This window comes from Macrobrachium nipponense, chromosome 22, assembly GCF_015104395.2.
Source record: "Macrobrachium nipponense isolate FS-2020 chromosome 22, ASM1510439v2, whole genome shotgun sequence".
In the NCBI taxonomy this organism is placed as follows: domain Eukaryota; kingdom Metazoa; phylum Arthropoda; class Malacostraca; order Decapoda; family Palaemonidae; genus Macrobrachium; species Macrobrachium nipponense.
The window spans coordinates 1,664,097-1,690,110 of record NC_087213.1 but is presented as its reverse complement, the minus strand read 5'-3'; the positions used below and the strand labels follow the sequence as shown (position 1 = coordinate 1,690,110).

At 40.7% G+C, this 26,014-nt stretch overlaps 1 protein-coding gene across 1 annotated transcript; it reads left to right on the top strand.

Moving 5' to 3' along the window:
* Positions 1-685: 685 nt before the first annotated feature.
* Positions 686-24,899, top strand: LOC135198848 (uncharacterized). Its single transcript, XM_064226819.1, has 8 exons — positions 686-776; positions 1,089-1,241; positions 15,355-15,464; positions 16,359-16,489; positions 18,153-18,338; positions 20,485-20,598; positions 21,384-22,116; positions 24,200-24,899. The coding sequence occupies exons 1-8, from the start codon at positions 686-688 to the stop codon at positions 24,203-24,205; spliced, it is 1,524 nt and encodes a 507-aa protein (XP_064082889.1). The 3' UTR covers positions 24,206-24,899.
* The last annotated feature ends 1,115 nt before the right edge of the window (positions 24,900-26,014 follow it).

The following is a 26,014-nucleotide window of genomic DNA, read 5'->3' as shown; positions in this document are numbered from 1 at the left end:
TAGCGTTAATCTTTATTATGGACTAGACCTTATACATGGGATTAGGATAAAGTCTTCCAGCGAGTAAATGCTCCTTGATGAGTTACAAGTAATAATTGTTAAGTGAGGAAATAACCATTTTGGTTAGCAACTCTATTGTGCATTGGGTAGTGTAACTGCATTTGTATTCTATCTGTTACATTAGTTTATAGTTACAAACAGTCGAGAGTAATATAAGTGAAAGGTAGGAAAAAGCAGTGGTTTTTGGGTAACTGTTTCATATCTTTTTATTTTTTATTGAATATCATAATCATTAATGGTCAGGGTAAATCATGGCTAGAGAAAGTTACAGTCTAGTGAAATATTCATAGATATCTTTATAGTACAAATATTAAAGAGATTGGGTAAGCCATCACTAATGAGTAAACGTTTTTTCAGTGGTATTTTAAGCTGTGATGTCTTTCCACATAATCTTTACCAGACAAAAGATGTGTTTACAATAAGCTAAACATTATTATATGGTTATATGCAGTGTTGTGTGGGGGGCTTTACTTTGCAGTGAAATGAAGGCTGTTGAATTGGCCAAGTTTCAGTTCATGATATTTGAAAGTTGTTCTCAAGATTATTATACCAGGATATAGTTTTTGGCATGACCTGAATGTCAGTCTTACCCCATTATTAAAAATGTCTTTTCTTCAGATTTAAAATGTCTGAAGCTGGGGAACATCACTCACTCGTCAGTGTGTGTTCTGCAGCCAGGTATTCTCCTCAAAGGATGAATTGCAAGCACACTTCAGGTAATTCTCTCTTTGTCTTCATTTTTCAGCACTATTTTTATTAGTAAGTAATTACTGTATGCTATTTAACATAACCTTTAGGGTTTCACATGTCTTAATTTTTAGCATAGTTTTCATTAGTATTTTTATTTAAACAAACACAACGTCGGGTTTCTCTTGTGTTTTTAGCAGTACCGTATAGCCAGTGATCTTGTGCTACTCACTGGTACTGGTTAATTTTGGCATTTCCACATTGTATAGGGTTTGGTTTAGCCTGTTTGTAAGGGTGAAGGGTACAGTGGCTATCTCATTCATGAAGAGTTTTTCTTTCAGAACGTCATGCAAATCGTGAAATAGATATAAAGGGTAAACCTCGGGTGGTGGAGAAGAAGACTGAAAACGGGAGTCCCAGTAAAGCTGTGGGTGAAAAGAATAACGCGCCTGTTTCTCCAAAGGCTGTAGATAATGCAGTTTGTGATGTATGCGGTAAGTTTCCTTTCATGTGCTAGGAACTTTATTTATATGTAGCCTAGAGGAAGTTTGTACTGTGATTCAAATGAATTTATTTTATAGTTTAATGTATGACACTTACCTGGCAGGTATATATATAGCTATATTCCTTGTTCCACCTGGCAGAAATTTTCAAAACTCGCGGCAAACGCTAGTAACCTATTAGTAGTTCAGGCAACCACCACCCCGTTACCGTGGCGCTAGCGCTAGGAACCGTTCCCAATTGGGCCAGATTTTCTCTGCCTGCCGAACGGCAACATTGTTTGGTGGTTCCCCTGCTAGAATTTTCATTCTCGTTGCTGACTGATCTTGGATTTTTGGTATTGTACTCGGAAACGTTAGCTTGCATTCGCTTTGGATTGTTCTTTAAAGATGTCTGTACTGGAAGTATGTTTAGAGTGTGTGTAAAAGAGGGGTGTAATGGTAAGATTGCCTTGAAAGCGAAAATTCGGTCGACCCTCATACCGATTGTAAGAAGTGTAGGGAGAATGTGTGTACTTGGGAGAATAGATGCATTGAATGTGAGAATTTATCAGAGAAGGAATGGAAGGTCTTTATGAAATATGTTGAGAGGCTTGAGAAAGATCGTGTAAGGAGATCTTTTGTTTTCGTAGTTGAGAAGTCAAATTTTGTACAAGTAACTTACCCAGCAGATATATACTTAGCTATAGACTCGGTCGTCCGACAGAATTTCAAAACTCGCGGCACACGCGACAGGTAGGTCAGGTGATCCACCATTCCCGCCGCTGGGTGGCGGGGTCTGGAACTATTCCCGTTTTCTAAGCCATAATTTCTCTGTCGGTTGAACGGACAACACCTATTGTTCGTTCCTCCATCTTGGATTTCAACTCGTTTGCCGAGAATTTGGATTGGTTTTTTTGGTGACGTATTCTGTTTTTTCTCTGGCTTGGCATACGCTTATTGTGGACTGTTTTCGACTTTGGTTTTGACTACTCTTTCACGATGTTCTGACGCTAAGGCTTCACCTATGTTTAGAGTTTGCAGTAGGGAAGAATGTAAGGTTAGGCTGCCTAAATCGGCATTGGATCCGCATAGTATTTGCGCTAAATGCAGGGAGAATGAATGTTCTTTTATTACACCTGTGTGGAATGCGAGAACCTTACGGAGCTTGAATGGAAGGAATTATCATCATATGTTAGGAAGCTTGAGAGAGAGAGAGTGAGAAAGGCTTCAGCTAGGTCATCTAGTAGATCTTGCTCATTAGAACAAGAAATTAACTCTCCATCTAACAATTTTCCCTTAGCCTCAGCTGCTTCTCCCTGTTCTGAATCCAAAGATTCTTCGTCAGAGAGGGAAAATGTAAAAGCTTCTATTAAGAAACTTCAAGCTCAGCTACGAGCTCTAAACCAAGGTAAGAGTGGTGATAGTGACTTGTGCAGTGTCCCCAGTGCAGTGGAGGGGGCGTCTGACCGGTTCCTCATTGCTCCTAGGCCTAGACCTCTTCCAAACTCCCAGACCAGGGTAGGAGGAATGTCGAAAAGCCGCAGGGAGGATGCAGAACATCCCCAACGGTCAGGCGTCCCTTCGGCAGATCCTGTTGTTAAGTCCCAGGCTGCCTCGGATTGCCGACAGAAAAGGCGTCCTAAAGGAGTGTTTTTCGGCTCAGACTCTTCCTCTCCTAAACGAGGATGGAGTTCGGCCTCCCTTCGTTCGCGCCCTTGAAGAGAGCCTGGAAGGCGCCTAAAGGAGACGCGGCTGACTCCAGCCAGAGCGTTTTCCCGAGGATTGGCCTTCGGTACCTAAGAAGACTAGATAGAGGAGCCTGCTCTTCAGGATCTGACCAAGAAGTTTTTGGTTAATCTGCAAGAGCAGTTAGCTTCGCTCGTAGGCTCTTTTGCGAAGGACTCTACAAGGAGGAAGGATGTCTCGCTCCCGGTTAAGAGTTCCGCTAAGCGTCCTTCTTCGTATAGGAGAGAACTCTCACGATCTCCAGGGCGTTTATCGCCTTCGTCGAGAGACTCGTCGGATAGGAGTTGTTCTCCTGAGAGAAGAGCCCTTTCGCCCTATAGGCTGTCTTCCCCGAAGCGCCCTCTTAATCGTAGCGAATCGAGCAGAAGTCTCGATCGGTTTAGGTGCAAGGAACCGGAAAACCGATTTAGGTATCAGGATCCCTTGGGTCTTCAGGACCAGGAACCAGACAGGCGCAAAGAGGGCAGCCAAGACGCAAGAAAGGCGTCAAGGAGCCTCTTAAAGACGCAAGGATTTCATGACGTCAGGATTCGGCTAGAAGGCAGGATTCAGGACGCTATGAGCCAGGACGCCATGAGTCAGGGCGCCATGAGTCAGGGCGCCAGGAGTCAGGGCGCCAGGAGTCAGGGCGCCAGGAGTCAGGACGTCAGGAGTCAGGGCGCCAGAAAACAGGACGCCAGGAGTACGTTAGGCGTCAAGTGTTAGGGCGCCAAGAGCCTGTTAAGCATCAGGATTCAGGACGCGAGGATCTTTTCAAGCGCCCTGAATCAGGACGCCAGGAGCCTAGCAAGCGCCACGAACCCGACGAACATAGACAAGAGTCTAGTAGGCACAAGAGTGTTGCCGACAGACAGGAGCCTCACTCCTCGTATAGGAGTGCTAATGTTTCCGCGCTCCCCTTCTCGGGAAAGGAGTTCTTCTCCCGGGAACAGGCCAGATCACTCCAAAACGATCCCTTCTGTAGATCAGTTGGACCAGGTATCGGAGACGAAGAGCCTGTAGATGTAGCAGTTTCGGACTACAAGAGACTTTCTCTTTCATCCTGCGGACCCTCCTTCACCAGGATCGTTGATGTCCAGCACTAAAGCTCTCAAATCGTCTTCCTTCGTTAGATGCGCCCCGCTCTTTGTATGAAAAAGGCATTAAAAACTTTTTCAGAGTGGTTGACTTCCAGAAGGGAAGCGGGCAAGACAGTTTTTTCCTGCCCTCCTTCCAAATTAACAGGCAAACCAGGAAGGTGGTACGAGACCAAAGAGCCGATGGGGTTAGGTCTGCCTTCTTCCGCGGATGCGGATTTTGCTTCCTTAGTGGACTCTGCTAGGAGGAAGTCGTTGCTGTCTGCTAAGGCGACTTGGGGGCATGTGTGAGCTGGACCACCTTCTAAAGGGCCTCTTTAAAACCCTAGAAGTCTTCAACTTTATGGACTGGGCATTAGGAGCTTTAGCAAAGAGATCTCAGGACACGGACTTTGTTTCCATGGAGGAACTTTCGAGCGTCCTGGCTTGCTGGACAGAGCGGTCATGGATGGTTCTGTGGAAGTTGCCTCTCTTTTTGGTACGGGGAGTATTGAAGAAGAGATCTGTCTTTAGCTCTTTCTTAGCAAGAGCAGTATCACCCTTGCAAAGGACATCTCTTCTTTTTGCTCCTTTATCCCCGCACCTTTTTCCACAAGAGACGGTTAGAGAGGTTTCGAAATCTCTTACTGAGAAGGCAACTTAAGATCTCCTCACGCACTCAGCCAAGAAGTTTAGGCCAGCAGTGCCTTTAGAGAAGAAAGAGAGACCCTCTTTTGTTCAGCCCTTTCGAGGGGCCTCCTCTTCTAGACCCCTCTTAGAGGTAGAAGACTAGAGAGAAAGAATAGACCATCTAGAAGGTCCTTCGGGAAGTCTAGATGAACAGCAAGTCCTCCAGACGAAAGTAGGCGCCAGGCTACTCCACTTTGCCAAAGTCTGGGCGCAGAAGGGAGCGGACTCCTGGTCCCACTCTATCCTGAAAAAGGATACTTGATCCCCTTCAGGGAAAATCCTCCCTTGACGACAACTCCAAGGGAGTTGACCGCAAGATACTCGGATCCGGTCCGAAAGCTTGCTATGTTGCAAGCAGTGGAACATATGATTTCCCCAAGGAAGCGTAGAACTGGTTCAAGATCTCCAGTCTCCAGGATTCTACAATCGGCTATTCCTGGTACCGAAAGCATCGAATGGAGACCAGTTCTAGACGTCAGTGCCCTGAATTTCTTTGTCTTGAAGAAGAAATTTTTGATGGAGACGTCTTCCTCTGTTCTATCTGCTCTTCGTCCAGGGGACTGGATGGTGTCCCTGGACCTTCAGGATGCGTATTTCCATGTGCCATTCATCCGGCAGCAAGGAAGTATCTGAGGTTCATGTTCCAAGGGAAAGTGTTCCAGTTCCGAGCGATGTGCTTCGGACTTTCGACTGCCCCTCAAGTCTTTTACGGACATCATGAAGAATGTCGCTTATTTGGCCTCCAGCCTTACATCTGGAAGGGATCAGGATCTCGTTATATCTGGACGATTGGCTAATAAGAGCCCAATCGGAGGAAAAATGTCTGGAGGACCTTTTAGTTACTCTGAAGTTGACAAAGTCCTTAGGACTTTTAGTAAATCACGAGAAATCCATGCTGACTCCCCAGCAAAGTATTGTCTATCTGGGATTCAGATGGATTCTCGGGGTTTTCTAGCGTATCCTTCGCAGGAAAGGAGACAACGCTGCCTAGAAAAGGTGTCAGTCTTCTTAAGGAAGAACATTGTTCCGCGAGGGAATGGATGAGCTGCTGGGGACCCTCTCCTCGATGGAACAGTTCGTTGCCTTAGGAAGACTTCACCTAAGACCCTTCAATTTTTATTTGAAGGAGAAGTGGGATTGGAAGTCCAACAATCTGGGAGAGACTTTTCCAATCTCGAAACGGATCAAGGAGAATATCCGTTGGTGGTTAGATCCACAGAAACTAAGCAAAGGAATCTCCCTTCGCTTACAGAACCCTCGCCTAGCGTTGTTTGCAGACGCCTCAGATTCAGGGTGGGGAGCGACCCTAGGTTCGCAAGAGGTGTCAGGCATTTGGGAAGGAGAACAAGTGTCCTGGCACATAAACAAGAAAGAGCTAACAGCCATTCATCTAGCTTTGGTTCATTTCGAGGAACAGGTCTCAGGTCTGGGGATTCAGATTCACTCGGACAACACAACAGCCCTCGCTTATATAAAGAAGCAAGGGGGGACGCATTCCTTTTCCCTGTACGAGTCAGCAAAGGATCTGCTGATTTGGGCACAGGAAAGGAAGATCTCTCTCCTCACAAGGTTTGTGCAGGGAGAGAAAAATGTCCGGGCAGATCTGTTAAGCAGAAAAGAACAAGTCCTACCCACGGAATGGACTCTCAATCCTCAGATTTGCCAACAACTTTGGCAGCTGTGGGGAAGGCCCAATATAGACCTGTTCGCGACCAACAAGAATCACAGATTAGAAACCTATTGCTCCCCGATCTTCGGATCCTCAAGCAGTAGCAGTAGACAGCTTTCTGCTAGATTGGACGGGCTTGGACGCTTACGCCTTCCCTCCTTTCAAGATAGTAGGAGAAGTATTGAGGAAGTTCGCTTGCTCGGAAGGAACAAGAATGACCCTCATCGCTCCCTTTTGGCCGGCTCTCGATTGGTTCACAGAGGTGCTGGAGTGGTTTAGTGGATTTTCCAAGATCGCTTCCACTAAGGAACGATCTTCTCAAACAACCCCACTTCGACAGGTTTCACAAAAACCTCCCCGCTCTAAGTCTGACCGCCTTCAGACTGTCGAAGGACTTGTCAGAGCAAGGGGCTTTTCACGAGAAGTGGCGAAGGCTATTGCAAGAGCCAGAAGAGTCTCCACTTCTAAAGTATATCAGTCGAAGTGGGAGTTGTTAGAAGATGGTGTAAGGAAAAGAAAATATCCTCCTCCAGTACCTCTGTAACTGAAATCGCAGATTTTCTCCTATATTTGAGAAAAGACTGTAACCTAGCAGTTTCAACAGTGAAGGGTTACAGAAGTATGCTGGCCTCAGTTTTTCGACATAGAGGAATAGATCTGACAAACAATAAAGATCTTCATGACCTTATAAGTCTTTTGAGACCACGAAAGGACATGTCATCAAGAAGCCTAGCTGGAACTTGGATGTGGTCCTCAAGTTCCTAATGTCGGGAAAATTTGTACCGTCTCACGCAGCTTCTTTTAGGGACTTAACAAGAAAGTCTTTATTCCTTTTTGCGTTAGCAACAGCCAAGAGAGTGAGCGAGTTGCAAGCTTTGGAAGGTAAAAGTGGGGTTTAAGAAAGATCAGCGATTTGCTCCTTTCAACCATTTTTTCTAGCGAAAAATGAAAATCCCTCAAAGCCTTGGCCAAGAAGCTTTGAGATAAAAGGAATATCTTCATTAACGGGGATAGAACTAGAAAGGACTTTGTGTCCAGTCAGGGCACTCAAGTTCTACCTGGAGAAGAAGAAGTTGCTGAAAGGTACAGAGGAAAGTCTTTGGTGCTCTGTAAGAGATCCGAAAAGAGCGATTTCTAAGAACGCCCTTATATTCTTCATAGAAGATGTAATAAGGGAAGCTCACCTTAAATGCGAAGAGAGCATTTCAAGGTTCTCAGAGTGAGAGCTCATGAAGTGAGAGCCATAGCTACGTCTATGGCATTTCACAAAACATGGTCGCTTCAGGCTCTTATAGAGTCGACATTTTGGAGATGTAATTCGGTGTTCGCCTCGAATTACCTAAGAGATGTTAAAGTTTCGTACGAAAAGTGCTTTGCTCTGGGAGCGTATGTTTCGGCGAATTCAGTGCTGGGAGAAGGGGCTGAGGCTAATCCTTCCTATTTAGTTTAAGGCTTAAATTACTGTTTATTGGTGGTTGTTTTTATTGGTTAATTGTCAGAGGGAATAGGGACCCTCTTACAATTCATAGAGTGTAACAAGACTAACATGGTCAGGTGATCGGGATTGGCTTCAGTGCTCTTTGTGATTTGTTTTATAACCTAACTCTGTCATGTAAGAGGGCGAGTCCCCATTGATATGACAAAAGGTCAAGGCTCTACCATGTAAGTGGGTCAGCCCACCCCCATTGGTACGATCCAGTATAGGCTCTGTCGCGTAAGCGGGCTAGCCCCCATTGACACGATCCAAAGAGTTATTCAACCATAGGTTCATTCCTCGTTGAAACTCTTGAGGCAAGCAGACTCATCGACAGTAGTCATGAAGTCTTCAGCCCAATAAGGTAGGAACTATGGATTATGTTATCCAAGAACATAGGTTGTTTTTTCCCTGTTTTTTAATGTATTTAGTTTAAGTATTATTTTGTTTGTAGCTGTCTCTTGCCCGCCACCAAGGGTGCCAATCAGCTAAGTATATATCTGCTGGGTAAGTTACTTGGACAAAAATGATATTGTTAAGATACAATAAAGTTTTGTACATACTTACCTGGCAGATATATACGATTAATGGCCCACCCAGCCTCCCCTCAGGAGACAGGTGGAAGAGAAATTATGGCTTAGAAAACGGGAATAGTTCCAGACCCCGCCACCCAGCGGCGGGAATGGTGGATCACCTGACCTACCTGTCGCGTGTGCCGCGAGTTTTTGAAATTCTGTCGGGACGACCGAGTCTATAGCTAAGTATATATCTGCCAGGTAAGTATGTACAAAACTTTATTGTATCTTAACAATATCATTTCTTCGAGTAAAAGGAGTGAATGTATTTCCTCTCCAGCTCCTTCTAATGTAGAATTGGTAGTTCCTTCTCCCCAGGTATCTCCTGCGCCCGCTGCTGTATCGGAGGAGGCGAACGATACAAATATTGTGAAAGTGTTCGCTGCCCTTGCGTCCATGGGCGACCAGATACAGCGACTTACAGATAGAGTTAGTGCTTTCGATGTCAGTGAAAGTGTAGTGGAGGGGGCGTCTGATCGTCTCTCTCGTGCTCCTAGACCTAGACCTCTGTCAAGCTCCCAGACCCAAGGGAGAAGGCATGTCGACAGTCGAAGGGAGGCGAGAGAGGTTTTTTGTCACGGTCAGGCGTCCCTTCGAACAGTCCTGTTGCAAGTTCCCAGGCTGTGCAGTTCGCCGCAGAAAAGGCGGTAACTGGGAAGTGTGCGTCCTCGGAAGGTTCGACTTCCGAGCGAGAACGTCGGTATGCAGTGGTGTCTCGCCCCCTCAAGAGGACGTTCAGGACATCAACTGCTCTCGAGAGACAGGCGCAAGATAGTGAGGCTTGGAGTAGTCCTGAGGTGTTGTCATCCTCGGAAGACGGGGACGCAGTGCCGATCAAGAGGAAAAGGATTTTTCGTACTAGAGAGGACGCAGGACGCACTGGCGATATACGTCCTTCTCGGCATGGTATTTCCATGGGAGAATCGCCTCCATCTTCTTATGTATCCTCCCCTCGTCTTTCTCCGTCGGGTAGAGTACAAGATCGCTCTCCGTTAGGTCGCAGTCCCGCTCGTAATCCTCATCCTTCGTCGTCTACCATTCAGGAGGATAGTACGAAGCATTTCTTACGGGAAATGCAGTCCAAGTTGGCAGTTCTGGTGAAGTCTTGGGATGCGCCTGAGCAAGCATCTTCGAGGCGTAAGGACGATTTTCTTCCCATTAAGTCTTCTAAAAGGGAAGACAAGGACGCGTTCGCCGAGGACGCAGGGCGCACTGGCGCTAGGAGGACAAGCGATCGCTTGGGTTTGCAGGACGCAGAACACAGGAAGAAAATAGTTTCGGAAGAAGCAGGACGCGGGACCAATTGTGGACGCAGGACGCAGGCGGCAGGAAGCAGGCGTGTCTACGATGGACGCAGGACGCAGGCGGCAGGACATCGAGAGGCGGCAGGACGCCGACTCCTCGGTAGCCGCAGGACGCAGGCGGCAGGACGCTATTCCTTCAACGAAGCGTCAATACGACGATGATTTACAAGACATTTCTTCAGCAGAAGAAGAATTGGAATTAATTGAGGAAAAGAATACGGAACCTTCTTCAGATTATAAGGTTCTGACTTCACGTCTTATGGCTATTTTGAGGGGGAATTTAAACCGACAGCTCTGTTATCCCCCTTATCACAGTTTTCCAAGACTAGGACTCCAAAGAAGTCCTCTTTCCTTAAAATGACGATGTCAATTTCGGCAAAGAAGGCCCTTCAACGTGTGAATGACTGGATGAAGGAGAAGAAAGAAGCGGGAAAATACTCTTTTGTTTTTCCACCAGCTAAGTTGGCATCTAAATCAGGAGTATGGTACGCTACTGGAGAAAGTCTAGGCCTGGGAGTACCTGCCTCCTCCCAGGGGGACTTCTCCAGTATAGTAGACAGCTCACGCAGACAGGCGTTACAGTCTGCCAAGGTCTGGTGGACGTCTTCAGAATTTGACCATCTATTTAAAGGGATTTTTAGGACTTTCGAAGTCTTCAATTTCTTGGATTGGTCTTTGGGAGCACTAGCGAACTCCCTAGAAGAAGAGGATTCGCAGGACTTAGAAACAGCTAAGAGCATTATGTCCTGCATGGATAAGGCTCTGAGAGACGGAACGAATGAACTGGCTTCGTTATTCACAGCAGGAGTACTTAAGAAGAGATCGCTGTTGTGTTCGTTCGCTCAAAAGGAGTCTCTAACTCTCAGAAATCGGAGTTACTGTTCTCTCCTCTTTCGAAACAGCTGTTTCCTTCAGAGGTAATTAGGGATATAGCTCTCTCCCTTTCGCAGAAGGCCACTCAAGATCTTCTTTCGTCTTCAGTTAAGAAGTTCTTACCAACCAAGTTGGTGAAGAAGACTCCAAAGGATACTAGGCCTTCGCAACAGCCCTTTCGAGGAAGAACATTCGCTCGACCCGCCTTTAGGGGTAAGAGAGTACCCGCGAAAAGAGGAGCCAAGACCCCCTCTAAAGAATGAGAACTCAGTCCTCCAGACGACAGTGGGAGCCAGACTTCAAGGTTTTTGGGAAGTTTGGCAGAATGTGAAGGCAGATCCCTGGGCTGTCAACGTAGCTCGGGAAGGGTTACAAGATTCCTTTCTTGAAGAGACCTCCTCTCGCAACATCTCCGAGAGCCCTCGGGGCAAATTACAACGATTTAGAGAGAAAGCGGCTCTGTGGAGCAAGTAGCTTCCATGCTAGAGAAAGGAGCCATAGAACCTGTTCTGGATCACGAATCTCCGGGATTTTACAACCGTCTGTTCCTGGTTGCAAAGTCCTCGGGAGGTTGGAGGCCAGTGCTGGAACGTAAGTCAACTGAATCTTTTCGTAAAAGACCAAGTTCACTATGGAGACCCCGAACGATTCAGTACTGGCAGCGGTACGTCCAGGGGACTGGATGGCGACTCTGGACTTACAAGACGCATACTTTCATATTCCGATTCATCCAGGAAGCAGGAAGTATCTAAGGTTTGTGATTCAGGACAGGGTCTTTCAGTTCAAGGCCCTATGCTTCGGCCTTTGCACAGCCCCTCAAGTGTTCACGAGGATGATGTCCAATGTGGCGAGATGGTTACATTTAAGAGGGATCAGAGTGTCTTTTTATCTGGACGACTGGTTGATAAGATCCCAATCAAGAAGTCAATGTCTGGAGGACTTGAGTCAAACATTGGACTTAGCAAAAGACCTAGGTCTGGTAGTAAACATGGGAAAGTCTCAATTGGAGCCCCAACAACAGATAGTTTATTTGGGGATTCAGATATCGGCAGTGACTTTTCGGGCTTTTCCGTCCCCGAAAGGCAAGCAATGCATTCGGAAGGTGCAGGACTTTCTAAAGAAGGACCGATGCTCAGCAAGAGAGTGGATGAGTCTACTGGGCACACTCTCTTCGCTAGAGAGGTTCATTTCTTTAGGAAGACTGCACATGAGACCTCTTCAGTTTTTCCTGAAGGATTCATGGCCAAGAAAATTGCAACCGGATTCCTTCCAGTTTCTAATTCCGGCCGAAGTAAAGGAGGAATTAAAAGTGGTGGCTAACTCCAGGCAGGTTAGCAAAGAGGGATGTCGCTTCAGCAGAAGAACCCAGACCCTCGTCTTGTTTTTTCCGACGCGTCGGACGCGGGTTGGGGATCGACTTAGGCCCTCAAGAGGTGTCGGGACTTTGAGCAAGGACGAAACAAAGTGGCACATAAACAGGAAGGAACTGATGGCAATTTTCTTGGCTTTGAAGCACTTCAGAGAGTTGATTCGAGACAAGACAGTGCAGGTCAACTCGGACAACACCACGGCTCTGGCATACATCCGAAAACAAGGAGGAACTCATTCTTTTCCCCTTTACAATCTGGCAAAAGAAATTCTGCTTGGGCGGAAGAGGAAAAAGGTCGTGATACTCAACAGGTTTATACAAGGAGAGAAGAACGTGGGTGCGGACCTGTTGAGCAGAAGAGAGCAACTTCTCTCGACGGAGTGGAGGTTTGCAACATGGAGGTTTGCCAGAGCCTGTGGAAGTTGTGGGGCCGTCCGGTAGTGGATCTGTTTGCGACAGCCAGAACAAAAAGGTTACCAACATATTGCTCTCCGGTTCCAGACCAGGAAGCAGTGGCGGTCGACGCATTCCTGATGGATTGGTCAAACTTAGATCTGTACGCTTTTCCTCCGTTCAAGGTACTGGGGAAAGTGATGAAGAAGTTCAGGGAGAGCAAAGGAACGAGGATGACCTACCTTAATAGCCCCGTTTTGGCCGGCCCAAAGTGGTTCACAGAGGTACTGGAATGGACAGTAGATACGCCAAGGACTCTTCCTCTAAGAGTAGATTTACTCAGACAACCCCACTTCGACAGGTTTCACAAGAATACCCTCGCTCTGGGTCTGACTGCGTTCAGACTATCGAACGTCTGGTCAGAGCGAGGGGATATTCTAGAGAGGTGGCCAGTGCAGTGGCTAGAGCCAGAAGAACCTCCACAATCACAGTGTATCAGTCGAAGTGGACAATTTCCGGAAGTGGTGTAAGAACAGGAAAGTGTCTTCATCCAAGTACCTCTGTGACCCAAATCGCAGATTTCCTTTCTATACTTGAGGAAGGATTTACGCTTGTCAGTTTCGACAATCAAAGGTTATAAGAGTATGCTAACCTTAGTGTTTTAGACACAGGGATCTAGACATCTCGAATAACTTAGACCTTAGAGATCTGATTAGGTCATTTGGTACGAAGAAACAATCAGAATGCAGGCCACCTGCTTGGAACCTTGATGTGGTCTTGAAGTATTTAACTTCTAGCAAATTCGAGCCGTTAGAGGAATCCTCTCTGAGAGATCTTGCTAAGAAGACTATCTTTTTAGTAGCATTGGCAACTGCTAAAAGAGTTAGTGAGCTTCAGGCCATATCGAAGAAGGTGGGATGGAGACATGGCAATGCAGTGTGTTCATTCCAAGAAGGTTTCTTGGCCAAGAATGAGAATCCAGCTAATCCTTGGCCAAGATCCTTTGAAGTTTTGGGTCTGGCTGAGTTGGTGGGTCACGAGCAAGAAAGAGTTCTCTGCCCAGTGAGAGCGTTGCGGTGTTATATAGAAAGAACAAGAGTTATCAGAGGGAAGTCTGATGCTCTGTGGTGTTCAGTTAAAGACCCAGTAGACCCATGACGAAGAACGCTCTAGCCTTCTTCATGAGAGAGTTAATTAAAGAGGCTCATATGTTGTGTGAAGAGCAGAGCTTTGGTATTTTGAAAGTGAAGGCTCATGAAGTCAGGGCAGTGGCGACTTCATTAGCTTTTAAAAAGAATTTAGCCCTCAAGGAAATTATTGAATCCACATATTGGAGAACTAATTCAATATTTGCGTCTCATTATCTTAGGGACGTTCAGACAACCGTGATAATTGTCAGACGCTAGGTCCATACGTGTCCTCGGGTACAGTATTGGGCAAAGGAGTTACTACCCCATAACCTTCTTTTAAGCTAGTTGATTTTATTAGGTGATGGTGTTTGTTGTGTTTATTGGTCGTCTGAGAAAAGTGGCGTACTTTTCTCAGTCTTGTTAGTATTATCCGGTGATGGTGTGTGTGTAGTTCAGGTAAATGATCTGTTACTAGCTTGAATGCCGTGGCATAAGAGGGCTGTAAGGTTCTGTCAACACATTGGTCACGTCCAGTTGTCAGTTCCAGTCTTAGCTTCTTCAACATACAGGACACTTCCTTGTTGAGAGCTACTAAGGTTTAAGCAGCTTAGAGGCAGGACCTATGAAGTCAGCTACCTTAGCAGGTAAGGAACCTGGAGTTTTAATAATATTTTAATAATATTTTTATACTCTAAGAATGTTGCTGTCCTTGACCCACCTCCAAATGTGTCAATCAGCTATATATATACCTGCCAGGTAAGTGTCATACATTAAAATGAAGTTTTTATGATAAAACAAAGTTTAATGTATACTTACCTGGCAGGTATAATATAATTTATTCCCACCCGCCTCCCTCAGGAGACAGGGTTCAGAGAAAATCTGGCCCAATGGGAACGGTTCCTAGCGCTAGCGCCACGGTAACGGGGTGGTGGTTGCCTGAACTACTAATAGGTTACTAGCGTTTGCCGCGAGTTTTGAAAATTTCTGCCAGGTGGAACAGAGAATATAGCTATATATACCTGCCAGGTAAGTATACATTAAAACTTTGTTTTATCATAAAAACTTCATTTTACTACAATTAATTTTATTTTATTTAAAAGCTACATCTTCATTTCAGAAAGGTGCAATGGTTTCATGTAAGGCAGTAGTATAAGACTTGTAGTAATACTGCACTCTCAAATAGAACATTGGCTAAATGCATATCTCTTTGACAGGTTATTTCCTTGTGGAAAATGACTTGCTTATTCATTGATGTAGTATAGCCAAATATTGTATCTTAGTTATTCTTGAGTATTAGCTTATCACAGTATTTTTAGATTAGTTTAATTGTGGCAAAATATTGTGGTTATTGATAAAAAGTTGATGAATATATGTGCTTCAGTTCAGGGATTCCCAACCTGGTGCTCCTCTGTGTTCTCTGATGGTGTGGCAGTGCTCTTTCAAAGTTGTTAAAATCTTGCTCATGAGCACCAAGTCTTCATAGGCCCAAGTACCGAATTTAAAATACCTTTCTGCCTTATGAGGCATCACATATTCTAGCTAAAACATTCAAAACCATATTCTGATTAGGTACATATCTCTGCTGTAGAGAGACTGACCGTCTTTCCCAGATAAATTTAAGAAAACAAAGATGTCAATAGCTAAAACTATTCTTCTGAGGAATAATACTGTGACTAAGCGAGTTGAAGATATTTCTGAGGAAATAAACTCAAATTTGCTTAAAACCATACCCTTTCGCTTTATGAGGTATGTAGGTAAAGAACAGTACGTATTTTGTAAATTGTTCATCTACAATGATTCTGATAAACTGGTAATATTGTAAATGTTATATTCTGTTTGTATTATAGGTGAACGTTTCAGCACCGTTTCCCTTGCCATCTCTCACAAGTTTCGCAAACATCCAGAGTCTGAAGTGAAACATTATTGTCCACACTGTGGCATGATGTTCCCAATAAAGGTTGGTGGTTTATGCTGTAGCAAATATAAGTGTATTATTTTACCTTTCATGCTGTGGCATTATGTTAGCAATAAAGGAAAAGTCTCTTGTTTTACATAATCTATCAGTGTCAGGTAATGTTAGGTTATGTAGATCACCCAGGTTGTTGGTGATGTGAATCAAACCATGTTATTGTTACCAATGCTTGTTTTTAGAAATTTCTTCCTAATGCTAACCCATTGTGCAAAATTTTTGTCCACAGTCTTGTTGGTTAGATAAAGTGCTAAGTTATGTTCATGCTAAAAATATGCAAACCCATTTACCAGACCATGAATTCTGCCCTCAGGGTATACTATGAGCTGCATGCACATTTCATACTTACTGAGTTTGTGGTGTTAGTAACTACCCAGAGTTTCAACAGTATCAATCGGCATACCTGTAATGATGAAAGCTCAATTTACACCTGAAATTATTGTTCTCTCCTTTATTATTTTTCTTATTTTCTGTTGCCTCTTCAGATATGGCATTGTACAGGCAGTCCCCGGGTTACGACGTTCCGAGGTTCAGGCGCTTTTCAATTATATTCATCTGAAATTATTTCCAGGGTTATGACGCCTACAATGCTGATCTGGCAGAAGAAATATGACACCAAAAATGCAAAATAGTCAATATTTGAGTTTTTTTTTATGAAATATGCAATAAGAATGCAGTTTACATAGTTTTCAATGCACCCAAAGCATTAAAAGTAAGGTTTTCTTAGGATTTTTGACAGTGTTCCGGCTTACAACGCGTCTCAAGAACAAACGGAACCCCCGTTGTAACCTGGGGACTGCCTGTACGTATTTACTTATTATAGCAATATTTTTGAACACTTTGCCCAGACTTATTGTACTGTCATGTCTCATATCTTTTTAGGTAAATCGTGATAATCATGTCCTGGCTCACCCGGCAATTACACCAAAGCAAGTTTTTCCATGTATGTCATGTGGTGTATCTTTTTACAATCTTGCAGCTAGGAAGTTTCACATGGACTCTGCTCACAAAGGGTAAGTTGTTTCATCATAACCTCAGTCTCATATGTAGCCAGTATGTATGGTCTCCAAATGTTATGAGCACTGCAGTAATTTGTCTAATTAGTAATTGGCAGAAGAGTGGTAATTTGTCTAATTTGTAATTGGCAGAAGAGTGGTAGTAGTATGGCACATGCACAACTTGGATCCACAGGTCCACAGCAGGTGACTGCCTCACCCCATGTCCGCAGTACTGTCGACCAACCAGATAAAAATGAACCTGAAGGAGGAAGCCTTTTTTCTGAGTGATGGAATAGGGCTATGTGAGATGGTTGACAGCTTCACAAAGGTGTCAGTACTCTTGGCCATTCGACCACTCATACCTCCCTCTTGAATTCATATTCAGACTAAAAACTAATAATTTGTTACGATGAATCAAACCCAATTAAAAAAAAAAATTATTTTCTCATGGGAGATATTACTGATAAAACAACTTCCTTCCTTCCAGTCCTTCTGGCCGTATCTTTGTGTTTCCAGGACTCCACATTAAAAAACTAAGGGAATTAGCAACTCTGCTGTGTATCTTTGGATGCAAGTGGCACTCATGTACCATACTGCTACAACCCATCTGTCTGTTAGACAAAGACTGCAGTGTCTGGGACATCCTAAAGACCATGTAGTGGGTTATACATGAGTGATAAAATTTTAGTAATAAGTTTTTTTTTAAACCATGTGTAGAATAGGCCTATGTTCTTTCTAAGATTGTCACATGTGGTTTTTATTTTTTCTAAGAACTTTGGAGTAATCTACACTGGGACCCCCCCCCCCCCCCCTCCCATATTGCAGGTTAGCATTCATGGCTTCAGGTAATCTCAGATTTTTCTGTGTAATGTAAATCCAAATAAATAGTTGAAAATTCACTAATGCACAGATTTTTTTCATAGAGCAATATTCTCTAATTACTGTATTTTCATGTATTTTTTTACTAAATACATTATTATGATAAAAAGTGATTTATGTACTAGTCTTCAAATATCAGTATTAACATAATCAGCAAAATATCAATAAAATTATTTTTTAATGCATACATATTCAAATATTTAGGTACATTACTTAACTATGTATGAATTCCCATTGTTTCCCTTATCTACTGTAAAAAGAAAACAGGATGGCTTGAATACTGTATGACAGAAAATGACTCTGCCTGAATATAGGAGGAAATTGATTAGTTTTCACACGTAGTTGTAAGCCATATGTTTTTAAGGGTAATGTTTTAAGATAACTTTGAAATGATATTAAAGTGTTTTAGGATGGTAGTTTAAGGCATACATATTTAATGTTTGAAGTATTAAAATAGGTAATTATAAGCATTTTAGTTTAAAGTATATTTGATGTTTAAATTATTAAAATAAGTAGTTATAAGTGATTTTAGAGTGGGGTACCAACTTAACGTAGAATTTGGCTTTTCACGGGTGTTTGTGGTCTAACCCCCACAAATACAGAGGATCGACTGTACTACCCATAAAAACTACGTGTAAGTGATACTATGTCCGTTTTATTTAATTTTAAATATTTTCTTATTCCTTTAGTTTGGAACAAAAATTACTCTTCCTATATTATGTACTTCTTTTTTTTCACTACAATACTTTCTTGACTTTATGAAAGAAATTTTCTCATGACAATGTTTTAATTTCTGCAGGTCTAATCGCATGATTAACCCTATTGACACTCCTGCTCCCAGTTTGAAAATAGTTCTGAACAATGCAGGTGAAGCTTATAGCGTATATTACTGTCATCTGTGCGGCTGTGAATATCAAGTAAAATACAACCTTCAAAAGCATCTTGAGACCCGTCACTCTGAATTGGAACGCACCTCTGTGCCAGAGTAAGTGTTTCATAATTTGTTTCTAGTGCAGTTATACAGATATATCATATACTATGTTGATGCCTTTTAGCTAAAGAAATGACCTGTTTGGTAATTTTTATATATTTCTTTGTATTTACTCTTGATAGGCGGTACATTATTAAGATATCGGCATAATGGTGATTGTATATTTTATTGGAGTGTGACTAAATGTTTTCAGCTTTGAATTTCCAATTCTTCCAAACATCAGCAGGCATACACAATGTAAAATTGGTGAACTATCATCATATATTAAATAATATTGAGGCATGGTGGCATTCTTTTTTTTTTGTTTTTTTTTTTCATCTTTTCACTAATTATTTCTCCTTATAGAGTGTATTTAATGTGTCCAAGAGAAGGCATGAGTGATTCATCATATATAAATTAACATACAAATACTATTCCATAAACTTTCAAAGAAAAAAGGAAAAATTTTAATTAAAAATTTTAATGCTGAATAGTTGCTAATAATCCACACTAATTAGTCACTTATTTTATCTGGTTTCAACTTTCTTATCTACTTTCTGCCTTTATTTTTCATCTTTTACCTTTGGTCTTTTCATATGTGAGTTTTTAAAATTCTTCAACTTTCTCTACTCCATCTCTCATTTAAAAACAAGTCCTTCAGGTGATCCCTTTGCCAGTCTAAAAGTATGAATCATTGGTCTTATTACTCTTATAATGCAGTAATGCTAAAATAGAATATTCATATTGGTTTGTTGACCATTTTGTTCATAGTATGACACTGTGAACTACAAATTGCGAAAAACTTGTAAAAAAAAGTCTGTGAATAATTTAGGATAGGATGATGTAAGTTATTCACTGTTTTGCACTGTTTTATGTGTAAATAAACATATCCAGAAAAGTTATTGCTAGTAAAGATTGTTTAGATTTGTTCATAGACAATTTTGCTCATCACTTGTATGGCACTGTGAACGGCAGATTGTAAAAACATGAGTCTATGAATGATCCTAGATTGGATCAAGTTTGAAATACTATAAGCTAATTTGGACTGTTTTACGTATAGATGAACATATCTTGAAACGTTATTGCTAAAAGAAATGTTGAGATTGGTTCATGGACAACTTTGTTCATGACTTTTACGGTACTGAGCGACAAATTGGAAAAAAAAGCATCAAAAATTAATTTGAAAACATTTATTCAAAAATAATTGTTCCCCATTAAAATATCCCATTCTCTCTAATGGTAGCTTCATAGAGAAAATGGCTTATAATGATATAGGGATAACTGGCTTGAGGAATCCAGATGTTCCTGATTGTTTTGCATTTTTGAGTCCAAAAATATTATTTGTTTGCTGTATCCTGTAAACCTTTTTTTCAAAACTTAAATGCTTAGATCACTTTTTTTCAAAACTTAAATGCTTAGATCTCCAAAGAGACTGAAACAAGACTTGTTTGTTCAATATTATTAATTGAATAAACAGTAAAAATTAAAAGGAAATAACCCTTAATCCTTAGGTAGAAAGTCATTTACTTTAAAATGGGGCCCTCTGGTGTCGGCGCTCCTCATAAATGCAAATTTTAAGTAACCTATAAATAAAAAAAGCACAGTTCTATTCATTTGATTGTATTGTAAATTCCAGGGCACATTTCTTTTTTTTGCTTTTGCTGTTTTCTCAAAACTTACTTTTTCAACACTAAATGCTTATATCTCCAAGAAGACTGAACCAAATTCAGATAAACTTTTTTTGTTGCATATTATTTTTGAAAAGTTTCAAATTGTTTTTTCAACTAGGAAGAAAAAGAACTTAGAGGTTGAATTTGTAAATTTCCTGATAAGGGAATTTTCATTATTAGTTGCAGAATAAGTGGTAAAAATTGAAGCAAATCCCATCAGTCATAAGGTAGGAACAAGCATTTACTTTACAATGGGGCATTCTGGTGTCGGTGCTCCCCATAAGATGTGAAATTTTTTTACTTTGAAAATAATATGCATTTCTTTAATTAATTCTCATGTATGTTCTTTACTGCGAGTGAAACAGAGTAAAATTCAGAAAAGTAAGAAAAACTTACCTGTTGTGCACAAAAAAATTTCCTAATTTATTTGATAACAGTTTTTACAAGGGTAAAGGCTGTCTTCAATTGATTTTCACATTTTACTTTTTCAGGCAAATAGTTCAGTGCAATTTGTGTACAGCTCTCTTTTATTCAAAGAGGGCCTATGAAGCACACAGTCACCATCACAGGGAATCAGACTTATATGCTACTAATGAGGCAATGAGGTAAATATAGGATTATTATTCATAAATTAGATCTCATATAGCCTTTCAAACAGATAGTTTGTTAATAGCTGCCTTGTGCATCTGGCTAACAAGTGTATACCTTGGAATTGGGAAATTGAAGTTAAAGACTTATCCCAGAGAATGGGTACTGAGTGTGTGTATATATGTGGGAAGGTGTTCAAAAATTGATAGATGGGCACGTGGGTAATACTGTAAATGTATTAGACAGTGATGAATAAAAATATTGAAGGTAGAAACAGTGGAGAAATCACAAGGGAGGCTTGCCATAGTACCTACCCACAAAATAAAAGGAATGGCTATGCATGTATGTTAGACTGGTAGGAATGAAGTCCAAATTTGTCCCTGCAGAAGCTGTATAGCTCCATTTGAGTTGTTTTGGTTTATCTTGCCATTAAGAAAATTGTTGTATCTAAAGGAAAACTGAATATCCCTACTGCGATAATTGCACTCCATGATCTTGCATGCTGAATGCATACTCAAGGTCTCTGTATATTGGTCATTGGCTTAGAAGAAGAACAGTGATAATTATGCAGTCTTGTTCGGGGAGAGCAGAACAGTAATGCTTAGTTAAGTAATTTCTTCATTTAAAATTCTTTCTGAAATTTTTTAAGTAATGTGTTTCCTGGATAGATATTTTCATAGCTAGTAGCTCATTTCTTTCTTACAAAATCTTTACTAAATTATCATTTCCTTAAGTGTTTTTTATATATTAGATAAATGTAGAATATATTGCATATAATCATGTGCAAAATTATATTTTGCAGGCAGAGTATAGTGCAAAGAATCGATCAAGATTTTGACCAGCGAAGAGTTCCAACAACTATAGAAAGGTACTTATCAGCTTCAGCAGTTAGTTCTAATCGATCAGCCACTTGGCGTAATATTAGAGCAGCAAGACGAAAAGAGGAGCTGCTGATATCTCGCCCGAAGCAGAAACACATTGAAACCAAGGAGCTTGTCGTTAAAATTAATTCTAAGTATGTGCCAGTTGCTTCCAAAAAATCAAGAACTCATTCCTTAACTTCCAGTTGCTCAGTGTTGCCTACTAGTGATTTAAACGAGAAGAGTGTTTTTAGTGATGGCAGTACTTCTGAAGATATAGATGATTATTTGCAAAGTGAAAATCTTTGCTGGGGAATGGGAAGCAAAAGTACATCGAAGAAACGAATGCTCAATGACTCTGAGGAGGATGACTCTGAAGTTCGAACTTTAGGGTCTGTTAATCCAGACACTGTCATGCCTAATCCAAAGTTGATTTGTGTTGATGTAGGAAACAAGGCCTCACCATTACCTGATGATAATAGTGAAGTGTTGAGTGAAAACTTGGAGGAGAGACTATGTCCTGAAAAGATCAAGACTATAAATGAAAAAAGACCAAGAAGTAAAAGAATTGATTCCAGCAGTAAAAAGATATCAAAAAGCAAGGACTGTAGTGCTGCTGTGGGAGACATCAGTAATTTTAGCTCTGACAAAGATGGGAACAGTGGAATGCTAATGGTAAGTATTTCTTTCACAAATTTTTATTTTTTGGAGTTTCAATAAAGCTCTTAGAATGGGGAAGGGATAACATATACTATAGTTGTACCAAGGTACATTTTATTTATGAAAGAGGCCAGCCATTAAGAGTAGTATTTTAAGAAGTGCTGTGGTAAAAATTTTAACATTATTCTTGAAAACATCATTAATCATATTCATGAAAACCTTATTAATGATAAGTAGCTTATATTGTGTAAATGGCTCTCCAGTCACAACAGCTTGAAGGAACTTGAATCAAAACAGACTTCATTGTATTGCTTAGTACATGCTTTGCCTTCCAGTGAGGTGTTACTCTTACAACTAAGTTTAATGAGACAACTCTACCAAGATCAGCATTATTATGCATTTTATGTGGTATTCCATTCATTTAAATTTTTTGATTAATTTTTTATTGTGATTACTATATGCTGAATTAGTCTTGTTGCGATTTGTGAAATTTTGCAATGTTCATTAGCAATTTTTCTACCCTTGGTGGTGTCACTTGCTGCTATATAATTCCTGTGAATAATAGTTACTTTGTTAAAGTAAGTCTTGTGTACTTTGTGGCTCCTGGAGATTGGGTCTAATGTCTTCAGCTCACTCCGTTACAAATTTCAGTAACCATAAATTTTTTTTCCTTTTTGTGTTCTTTTGCTTTCCAGTTTTCTTATGCTGTGAGTACATACATACTATTTTTAATTGTATACATAATTTTAATTAGTATTTCCATTGCTTTTTTGTGTACTGAGGGAAGTGTAATTGTTAATGTTATGCTGTGGCACATGTGTCAGGCATAAGGACATGTGTGTAGCTCATTCATATCTTCGGATAAGTCTCATATAAAGTACCTTTCGAGACTTGTTTGTTGTGGGTATTGTGCTATTAGGTGCTTACTATGGAACATTTTTCTCTCTCTTTGCTTGTTTCCATTTAGGACCCACAACTCGAGATCTCTTTCTTGCCTGCTCCATCATATTGCTATAAGAATTTCCCAGTCTTCAAGACTGATTTCTTACTGTCTTTGTTGGTTCATCTCTTGGGCTTATTTGGGCATTTCATATGAAAAACCTCTCCCAGCTTAAGATCACCCATAAGATCAAAACTCACAAAGTCTGTTCTGTTTTAGTTTTATAAGCCTTTTAAGTTTAATCTGGAGATAGCTATCAGTGTTTTGAGGGGTGTGAGCTATTTATCTTGAATTTTTTTTCATGTTTTTGGCACATATGGCAGCCTTCCCTTCTTGGCATAAATACCATAATGCCTCACATGGTTGGTGTCTTTTGTGGTCTACACAGTTATTAGAATCAGTTGCTTATTAAAAATATATCCAAAAATGGTGTGGATACTACAAGTTTCTTTAGAACCTCGAAAAAGTGGATAGACATTTTTCCTTACAGTCTTCCCCTTCTCATCATCCTCCCTCCTGAATCACAATTAAAGCTTTGATTAATGGGTTTGTAATGGTCAAAAAGTATGCGTACTAAAAAAGATATATAATTTCATATTATCACTTTCAATGCATTCTTCTGTTCCCCACACTATCCTCGTGGTTGGTTTGGCACAGAAGAAAGAAATCTTGTAGGTAAATGGAGTATGTTGTCTTTCAAGTTGATGAAGCAGGAGAGCCATTTGCTCAGAATAATGTTATTTATGATTAATTGGTTAACATGAATAATGTCTTGACGTAAAGTTTCGTAGTCGAAAGATTCTAATGTAGTCCATACATAGAAAATATCAACAGGTTCGAAAAGCTGATTAAGATTACTAGAGCCAGCTAAGATTGCATGCTAAGGTTACTAATGCTAAAAGCACATGGGGCCCATATTATGCAGATTACAATCGCAAATGTGAATATTAAAGCAAAGCTAAGGTCTTAGGAAGTTCTTGAGGTAACAGGTACTGCAATTCTTAGCATTTGAAAGCAGATGTATGCTACATTGCATAAATGAATCTCCTTTTATAACCAATATTTTCAAGTAAGTTGTTGTTCAGTTAACTGTCAGGATTCATAAACCATAATTTTTAAGCTTTCCTTATAGTAATTTTTGTTGTTTATATTCCACAGGCTTAGGGCAGTTCCATTGAACGACAACCTTGAATCACAACTGTAATGTTTAATAGCTGCAACCAAGACTGGAACTGAGCTGTAAATTAATTATATTGGCAAGGTTTGCTTAAGTCTGTCATTGATCTTACACAGAGGTAGTTTTAGAGCTTCAGAAACATTCCTGTATACCATTGAAATTATTCCTATTTCCTAAACAGAGTTTTGTTCACATAGCTTTGACATATTTTTTCCCCATCAAGTTAGACCATCTGTTTTTTGACTGGTATTCATATTCTGAAGTATGTTTTGGCCTTAGAAATCATAGTTATTTGCAGATGTCTAGACAGTTGAATATTCATATACTATATGAAGTAGTGTGAATCATAAAATCAAAATATCTATCAAGTGTGTGACAAGTATTATATTTATGCAGTATTTTTTAAATAGAAGTTATCAAATTTATACCTCACTATACTTATTATAATTACACTGTACCTTAGAAATTTAGTAGTTAACATGGAATGTTTGCTCATACTGAATATATTTATTATATTGAAATTACATAATTATGTATATATTATATAATTATCTTTACTGTACATTTCAATAAAATAGGCTTTATCCCCATAAGCAAACTTAGATTACTGGTATCTCATCGAAGAGTTTCATCTGCATTGAAGGTTTGTATATGGCATTAGAATAAATGAATTAGATTTTCTGTGATCTTTTTGGATCCCACATCACTGTCACTTTATTTATCAAGTGCTTCATTCGAGCTGAAATGGAATGGAGTATGTGTGGAATAACTTAAATTTATTTAGCATGGCAATAGTTAAACTAAACAGTAGAAAAGATACAGTGATTCTCTTGGGGAACTCTTCTATCCATTCTCACACCCTGCCCGACCTTTGAATCAAGTTTCTTGAGCAGCAGATATTTTTACAACTAATGCTTGTTTTCTGCGTTTCTTCACTGCATATCCGTTCGGTGCGTTTGTGAATTTTTTATGAATCATATCAAGGCTATGTAGTATGACTGGTTCACTTGTTAAGAAGCAAGTATTACAAATTTTTAATCAATTTGTCTTTTTCATAGCTAAAAAACCTGAGGTCTTAACAATAGGATAATCTTGCTTGTGCTGGAAACCGGTGAAAAACAATCATAAGATTGTAAAGCAAGGAAGCTGTGGCATCTGGCAACTCATACGTATACGAGGTGGAAGACCAGGCATAGAGCCCAGTGATGCATCAGTCTTTCTTTGACCACCTTGGAAGTAGTCGCTTGCGCACTCCTTCACAAGCCGGTTGCTTTGTTTGCCCTCGATTTCTTTGTTTCTGTGTCTTTGTCTTGTTGTTTATCACGGAATCCTCCAATTCTTCTAGTATTCTACTGTAGAAATTAATATTTGTAATTTAGTTTTTATATACCATGCTTGTTTGTTCTTGCTGTAGAAAGTGTCATTTAAGCCTTTTCATACAGCATTTAAAAGTGCTGCCTTCTGGGCGTATTTTTTTTTTTTCATTAGTCTAGGATTTACTGTATGAATTTCTTGTAGAGGTAGTGGTCTTTCTAAATGCCTTCTCATGAAGTTCAGAGGTCAATTGTGGTGTTCAGGTGCCCTTGCCACCAGAAAAAAAATAATCTACATTATAGTTGGAGAATTGGCTATGCAGTGTTGCTGTATAGCTATTTTTTCAATGTCCTCATGCACTGTAGGGATTAGTACTTCAATGTTCTGTGCAGCATTCCTTTGTCCCCTAGCTGTAGCCTCCTGTTACACCTTCAAAACCTTCTCACTTTCAATTACCCTTTCAGCACTAAACATTCCTACAG